Genomic DNA, 8,868 nt, shown 5'->3' on the forward strand with positions numbered 1-8,868 from the left:
AAAAAATATCAATCATAACAAGAATCCCTTGGTATCTGATTTTTATTACGTTCAACTCAAAATTTGGGATCAAAGTACTTTCCATGAACTGGGTATCTTTTCAATGAAATCTAAGTTGTGATATACTCAATGACATATTGAGGTATCGCTCTTTTTATATCAAATACTATCAGTTCTTGACATCTTTCCTTGAAACTATCCCCAGTTTTATCACGTGGTGAAGCTAGTTCGCTAAGTCGTCCCGGCGTCAACAGCGAGTCAAAGTTCTCACCCGCACTTCGACGAGACGAATCGGCTTTCAACGTCGAGTTTTGATTGCCAGGATTAACCAAAGCCACAATTGCGCAATTCACTTTGGAAAACTTGACCGAAACTTCTGAGAATCGTGAAAAATACAGGCCAATTCCATAATCACCGTACGTGAAGTTAAAATTGGTAAAGCGACCTTTATCTCGAATGCTATTCAAGTCAGAAGGCGAGAGCAAACTTCCGCTGTAAAACATTTGAACCCAATTTTGATCATTTTTATCAGTTTTGAAGTGTTGTTGAGATTTTATTGCGTGAATATTGATGACTTTGATCTTATAAAATAACTGAGCATTAGAACTTTTCAAGCTACAATTGAACATTTCAAGAACTTTATCAAAATCTGCTTCCTGGTTTTCGAGAAAGGAGTCTTCATTTTGGTTTTCTTCAATTACTGAGATTTCAGGTTCCAACTCGACGTGGAACTTTTCAGACGGCTGACCAGAAACCGGTGTCACAACAATATACTCATTCGAAATATCACCACGACTTGAAACAGCTTCCGATTTTCGACCAGTTGCTATTTGCTCAAACTCTTTTATCACTGATTCCAAATTCAGTTTCTCTATTTGAGATTCGACCAAGCTCATGTCATTTCTGGCAATATCCACAATTTTTGATGTTGATGCGTTTCGACTGTTTTCGCCGTTTGCGTAATGCTTACTTAAATCTTCCGTAAGAACTTTGATTAAGTTTTGCTGCTCTTTCATTTTTTCACGCCCGCTTATAATTTCCTTTTTCAGTTGAGTTATTAACGCAACTTGCTGTTGGTACAAATTCAAAGCCTCCTTTTGCCACTTCTCAACTTTTTTGTTCACAATTTCTTCAATATTGTCAATTGCTAAATCTTCAGAACCAATTTGCGCTTCGGGAATGGGTTTCGGCAGTTTGACCATAACAGTACAGTTAGTCCAGGAGCCCTCTTTCTTTAATTCGTCGTACCTACAGCATATCATAGGGTCATTTATGAAACCCTGTTTCTGGAAAAATTCTACAGCATCGTCGTCGGCTAACACGACTAACGGGTCCGAACAACCCGCTAATTTAATAACAAGTTGTACTAAAAATTGACCCAATTTTAACCCTCGAAACCGTTTTCGGACGCTCAGAACTGTTAAATATGAAATGCGTTCCTCGTTTAGAACTCGTTTTTCAAACGTAACCGAAGCAAATAGCCGGTTTTCAATTCCAATATTGTCAACACTCAAAGCGACATGATTGTCGATGTAATGATTACGTAATGTTTTCCTATTATGGACTGATTCGAGGAAAGAGTCGGATCCGGCAACGTATTGATCTTCGTCTTCGCTACTGTTTCCATCTGATGACGTGTCACTATCTGATTGGCCGTCTTCGCTCTCACTGCTGTCGTCGCTTTCGTCACTGAACACTGTGGCATATTTGCTCTTTCGGCAGTTTGGACACACTTCTTGTGCTGCTTCCTCTTCCTCTTCCGTGTACTCTACTTGTTGCCAATCGTTGTCAACTTCAGATTTTCTCGGACTCTTTCGGGCACTTAGTACTGGAGTAGAATTTGTCTTAATTCTCACCTTTTTTTAAAACTTGACTGACAAAGACACCTATTGACTGAATTTTCCCATCATTTGACACTCATTTGATTGAATTGATTTTTTTTTGCCACAAAGGCGAGGATTGGGAAACAGGTGGGGTGGGAAACTTAACTTAAAAGCTATAGTAAAAGCTATTGTCAATTAAAATTTCCCGGAAAAAAGTTATAAATATGTGCTATTAAACCACCCGTTCACTATCGGCAACCCGTGGTTGTATTGCTTATGTTTTAGTCCATACAGTTCAGCGAAACTTGATGTACCTCGATAGGAACTTGATAACATTCTTGATAACGTCATGTTATGTAAGAACTTGCGAGAAGATTGCATGTGTTTCAATAAATTATGCATATCACCAGAATCTTATCAAATAGTTTCAAAAGTTGTTATGTAAGTCAGCTTTAAAAGATCGTGTTAAGGCATCACAAATTATGTAAAGAAAAACTTAATCTTGCATGTTTGGAAAAATCTTGCGAGTTTTGTTTGATAGGGTAATTAGCAGTTATAATCAGTTAATTTTTAACCCGAGGACAGAAGGCATGGTTATCTTGTAAGTTTCTTGTACGACGAATGTTGATCTTGTAAGATAACCGTTCGGAGCTGTCCTAGAAAATTTTTAACAGGGGTAGAATTAATAAACAATTCCCTTCTTCCTCATCATTTTTGAGACTCGAAGGTGTTGCCACAACTTGATCACCATCAGCAGCTGTTTTGCAATCTTCGGAGCTAGTATCCACATTGGACAACTCAACATCCCCAGTTCCCCTCAGATTGGGTTCTCCATGTTTTTCGGAAGTTATCCACGGACTGGCACTCGTGGAAGAGACGATGTTAGATTCTAGAGTGATGTCTTCTATAAGACTCCGCGCACCGTATCGGAAACAGAGGTCTTCTAAGGCCGCCTCCGGTGACATTACCAGCATCAGAGACCTTTAATAATTTCCCATTTCGGACTACTACCCTGGCCACTGCCAATGTACTATTAGTTTTTGAACATTTCGTTTCCAAAAATTATCAGATCTTTGCAAAACAAAAAATTTTTTTGTAGTCGTGCGGCTATTAAAGATGAGGCGACCCCCAAGAGTATGTATAAAAACTTTATATGATGAATTACTATTTACGGCTGTGTACATTTAACTATGGCACGTGCTGTGTAACTAGGGGGTGTATCAAAACGTATAGGGTAATGTGAGAGCATTAATAGCTAAGATCCCCACGGCAAGATTTTACAGAAAAATAAATGTAAGATAAGCGGTGAGAGTGGTGAGAAAAATATTTTAGCATCTTTCAGCGTTGACTGCGATATTTTTTGTAAGATTTGCGCCGAGCTCAGGGGGCAACGTTTACTTTTAATCGATTTCATTGCATATCTTTCAAAAATCAACCCTTCTCTGCTTAAATTTTTTTAATTTTTCGTTTGTTTTGGGTCTTTCCTCAGTGATCGAGTAACCTATAGCCCCCCAATCATGGTAAACATACCAAACGGGGGCTATACACTCGTTGACAAAAGTGAAAGCACAAAATACAATTTTACATAGTAAAGTGCCTGTATTTGAAGTCAATTTTAGTCAACATAATATTGGTGGTTTCTTTTTAGTTTTATATCAATCGATGTACATTCATCAGAAGTTTAGTAGATCTTAATTCAGGAAAACTGACCTGCCTACTTACAGAAAAAACCGGATCGAATTTGACCAGTTTTCTGTAAGCAGCCATAAGTTTTCCATGTGAAATCTGTTCAACGTGATAATTAAATTGTGGATTTCACAATGCAAATTTTTGCTTGAACTGATGGAGGCATAATCATTGAACAGATTTCACATTTAAAACAACTTATGGCTGCTTACAGAAAACTGGTCAAATTCGATCCGGTTTTTTTCTGTAAGCAGGCCGGTCAGTTTTTTCTGAATTATGATCTAATAAACTTCTGATGAATGTACATCGATTGATATAAAACTGAGAAGAAACCGCCAATATTATAATGACTAAAATTGACTTCAAATACAGGCACTTTACTATGTAAAATTGTATTTTGTGTGTTTACTTTTGTCAACGAGTATAGTTTCCTGGGCGGGGAGGGGGGACTATAATGGGAAAGACCGGAGACCCGTTTTTTATACACTCGTTTTGCTGCGCTGTTTTAGGTGTTAGTTTTGTAAAAATTAATGTGCAATTATTTTTTAAACTCTTTTTTTTTCAAGTTGTAATTTTTCTTTAAAATGTTGCTGAAATTTTTTAACTATAAAAGTCCGAAATGGAAAGGGTCCGACCTTGCATCGCGTGAACAAACCGTTGAGTAGAGTAACTCAGGAGTGATGTTCGGCAAACACGTGTTGTAGAGGGCAACTAAAGCGTGTAGCGTTTCCCTCCATTGGGCCAAGTTACCACCTGGTCGGAATTTGGACGAACGAAGAACCCTTCGGAAGTCGACAGAGACGCACTCGGCTATTGTCTCTCGTTGGCTTCCTTTGTGGCTAAATTATGTGCGGGGGGCTGTTTCCCATATCCTGGCCCAAGAGCAAGAAATTAATAGCTCGACCCTCCAAAGCCACCCTGCATCCCCCTCCCCCAAGAAATCTTTAATGAGGAGGAAAGTATGGCCATTTACAGTCCTGACTATATTACAGATAGTCTATACTTAATTAGAGAACGCAACTGTTTCCTTCCCCGCGAGTTTTTGTGCAGTATATTATATGAACCAACTAAAACGTGTTTGGGTTGATATTGGTTTGTACTAATAAGAGGGGGTGCAGCCATTACAAGTTATGTTTACTATTATTATCAAAAAGTTGTCAATTCTAAATGTCATTCTGTACCGCACCAGAGGAAAGGGAGTAAGTTTTGAGCATGTTCCCCTCGCTAATACCCCCCCCCCCCCCCCAGCTTAGTGGTCAATTAAAGTATGTGGTCGTATAACGTATATCTTCAATTACAGTACATACTCCACAATGGAGGGCTATAATACAGTGCAGGGGCTGCAAAGGAAAAGACTTGTAGTGTCTAGTTAACAAAACCCTTGAACTCATTAGGTAAGTATTGAAGGGCTGGATTGGGAAAGAACCTGAATTTATGTGTCCCCAAACTGTCAATTCCGGGAGTGCTCAGAATTGCTCCCATATTGCGAAAAAATGACAATGTTTTCAGTAAATATTGAAAGAATTGTAATTGTGTCAAATTACGATTATGCTCGAATCCATTGAAGGCGGCCAAAACTGCTTTGTAATGACAGCAGTGTCTGTAGTTTTATTGTTGTAAAATTGTTTTTGAAATGAAAAGCGCTTCCTTAATCATTTTAAGCATTGTAGGTGCATTTTGCTGAACAAATAATACAAAAACATAAGATGAATGTTCAATTTAAACGCAGATGCGTTGAAACGAACATACTAAATCGTGAACACATAAAAACGCACGTGAAGCAATCTGTATTCTTAGTGAACCAATGAATCAGATTATTTCCGACAAAAAATGAAATACTAAAGCAAAAACATTCAATGAAATCTGTATAGAGTTGTCACCTGTCGCCGCCTTTGTGACCAAATAAGCTTAAAGGGTCTTTCCCCATTATTGCCCCCCCCCATGAAATTGCAGTCCCCATCATGGTATATTTACAGCCCCCCGTTATTGGGGGGGGGGGGGGGGGGGGTTATATATTATCTGACCTCTAAGATGGGGGGGGGGGAGCTATAATTTTTAGTAGACGTATTCCTGAAAATAATGGGTTGTTTCGAAAATAGCCTCCCCCTTATAGCCTCCCCACAAAATTTTCGCCCCCGATTATGTTAAGACACCATAATGGAAAAAAGGATTTTTTCCGTTTGTGCCCCCCCCCAGCTTGGTTGGGGCATATTATTTGCTCCCCCAGACGCACGTGCCATATTTTACATAATGATATACCATGTAGGATCTATTCTGTTTCCCCCCCCCCCCCCCCCCCCTAGCTTAGTGAGCATAAATCCTTTATGACCCCCAGGCACACGTGCTATTTTCTTACACAGTAATAAGCTATATAAAAACATATAATTTGTAACTGGGGGTCATAAAAAACACTGGGGGGGAAGAGAATAGATCGACCATGTAAAATAACACGTGCTGTGTAATTGTGCGGAGCATAGCGTACTGGGGGGGCACAAATGGAAGAGATCCCGGAAAAGACGCCATAAACCTACGAAAAAACGAATTGGTTATAGACAATTATAGTTTATGCATAGTTAAAATATTTAGCTGGAATAGTTTCACAGTAAAAACATCATGCATATTATATTTTTTTCAAAGGCATTATCAGGCATACTATATGCAACGCTCTCGATTCAAATGATGACTCATTATAGGCTGAACGGCAAAAGTAAGTTAGCCCCCCCATCTAAATTTACAAAGAAACAAGGCGGCTCGGTAATGTGCAATGGCACATAAGGTTCCGACCCCGCCCATCCACAATTTTGGCATAATTGTCTACCAAATGAGGAACAGATAGAAAAACCCAAAAATTATTTTTTGCGAATCCCAAAAAAGCCCAAGTCTTTTTCAAAAAATTCTGTATGAACGATAAGATAACCTCCAAAACAAATAACTCAGTGGAGTAAAAATTGATGCATTAGATTGCTGTAATATGTCAAATCAAACAACAACAACAACAACAAACATTAATTACATCAAAAAATTTATGTCCCTCTTAAAAACTAAATTTAATAACAAAGTCAACATACCGTCAGATAAACCTGAAACTAAACAAAAATAACTTATAAATCACCAGAAAACATATGCGACCAGTCCATAAAAAGGTTTGGTAACAATTATACAAAAAAGAACAAAAACAGAAAAGTAAAAAAAATTAACTTATTTTTTTGAAACAATTAACTTCAAAGTAATAAATACCATTAGGAATAAATTAATATTACCACAAATTTGCGATTACCACTGCTTCTATAGAAGGGCATTAGGACCTGACCTTATTCATTTTTTAGAGCGGCTAAAAAGAACAACAAAGAACAAACAAAATTTCAATTGAAACTTACCAGAAAACGCTGTCAAAACCGTCAAGCCAAATTTTGGCACTCAAAATATATTTGATTGCGCCTTCTTCAAACAGCTATAATTTAGTACGTGGCCATTCATTAGTAAGACTAGGTAACAAGTAGACAAAAAAGCGAAGTGCTAAAGTATGTAATACTTTTAATTTTTTTTTTCGAAACAAAATTACATTCAATGTCATGAAAGGCATTAATTACAAAAAGAGCTATTTAAATATCGTCGTTGTTTCATGAAAAGGAAACCCTCGAGACCTGTAATTATCCAGAATATTTCTTGCATCTACAAAAAGAACGTCAAATATGACAAAAATCAAATTAATTTAATTTTTTTTTGTGAAAAAGCGGTGTCGAAGCCAGTAAGGTCATAACAAAATCTTTAAAAGAAAGATTTTGGGACACCAATCCCTTTTATTCCCTTGACACCCATAATGTCATATTTGACCTGTAATCAACTAACGAGATTAGGTAACAAAAAGAAACATAAAAAGAACAAAATTGCGAAGTTAAAAAAGTTTTTTTTAATTTTGGAAAACGATGGGTTTAAAAGTCATAAAAGCCATCAGCTATCTGCTAATATCAGAATATCGGTTTTTCTATTCCTCCATGAAAAGCCAATGAAAGCTATCACTATACAGGAAATTTCATACGACCGAAACGACAAAGTATAAATGACAGTTAAGACAAAATTAAAAAATTCAATTGATTTCTTCAAGAAAGAGGCGTCGAGGCCATTAAAACGATGATTTATATCTTTCAGGATTTTAATATGTTCAATTGTGCTTTAATTTGAATGCTATTAAGGTGACATGAGAACTGTCAATAATGTGATAATGTGACAAAATTAGAAAACGTGAAAAACTGGCAATTATCAAAACAAACAAAAATCTAAAATCTTGTAGTATCAAAGCCAGAAAACAATAATTTCAGGCTTAAAACTGCAACCGAGAATAAATGTTAACTCAGTAGAAAGAAGAAGCAGTCTTTTTTTGCTGACACTAAGCTGGAAGTTGAACAAATTAAGAAAAAAAATAGAGGAAAAGTTAATTAAGCCATTATTTATTGAAAAGTCAATTATTTTTAAAAAAGAAAGGACCATAAACTTTCAATTAAAAAACTAAATGCATTAGCCTGGAGCTGTTTAGCAAGCGAATTGGTTGGACCTATCACTCCTGAGCTTTGATTTGATATGTTCTGTTCTTTATTATTAAAAAAAAGTCTTTTTTTAAAAAAAAAAAGACCGACTGATTACAACCCGATTTTTTTTGGATTGTAACAGTCCAAGAATGGCCCAAAACTACCCCTGTTAATACTTATTGTCCGTTAAGAACAATTGATTTTTCGAATGGTGTAGATATAGATAATTTCGAAGTTGAAACTCAAAATAAATTTTGCATTTTTGATAATCAACGAGTAAAGTTAGCAAAAAACGGCAAAGTTTTAACTACAAGGCACTCTGTGCGGACTCTGAAGTAGAAATAGCCCCCCTCTGAGTCTACAAAGATTGTATGAGTGTTGTTTGGGGGTGTACTGTAGGCAAATTTAATCAAAGTGGACTAAAGTAGCTTATTTCGTGCTGTTGTTGATGAAAAAGGCTAAATTTTGAAATGTTTATCCAGATTTTTTGACCAAAAAATTAAATCAAAACAATCAAAAATGCTTGTTCGTCTTCAAAAATAAAATCAACGACACTATTCTTAAAAATTATAACAAATTTTAGCAAAATTGACGAAAATTTAGGCAAAAATTCCGGAAAATGTGAATAAAAACAACGTGAATTCACTCTTCTTTTCTCAGAAGTTTAAGCCTCGTTAACTCCCTGCAGAAAACGAAAATTAAAAAAATCTTTTTAATTCCATATTCTACGCTGGACGAGCTTTCTAATGATACCAGTCTCAACTCTCTACGATGAATATATCGAGCGGCGAAAATTCACGGAACAAAAAAAAACCCAGTTGAGTATATAGTTC

At 36.5% G+C, this 8,868-nt stretch overlaps 1 protein-coding gene across 1 annotated transcript; it reads right to left on the bottom strand.

The window, feature by feature from the left end:
* Nucleotides 1-12: 12 nt before the first annotated feature.
* Nucleotides 13-5,317, bottom strand: LOC142343172 (uncharacterized). Its single transcript, XM_075394873.1, has 4 exons — nucleotides 4,936-5,317; nucleotides 4,145-4,348; nucleotides 2,521-2,804; nucleotides 13-1,828 (listed from the first exon to the last, which is right to left on the bottom strand). Exons 1-4 carry the CDS (start codon nucleotides 4,989-4,991, stop codon nucleotides 111-113), a joined length of 2,262 nt encoding a protein of 753 aa, XP_075250988.1. The 5' UTR covers nucleotides 4,992-5,317; the 3' UTR covers nucleotides 13-110.
* Nucleotides 5,318-8,868: the final 3,551 nt, after the last annotated feature.

The sequence above is a fragment of the Convolutriloba macropyga genome, chromosome 7, assembly GCF_964194025.1.
Source record: "Convolutriloba macropyga chromosome 7, txConMacr16.3, whole genome shotgun sequence".
Taxonomy (NCBI): Eukaryota; Metazoa; Xenacoelomorpha; order Acoela; family Convolutidae; genus Convolutriloba; species Convolutriloba macropyga.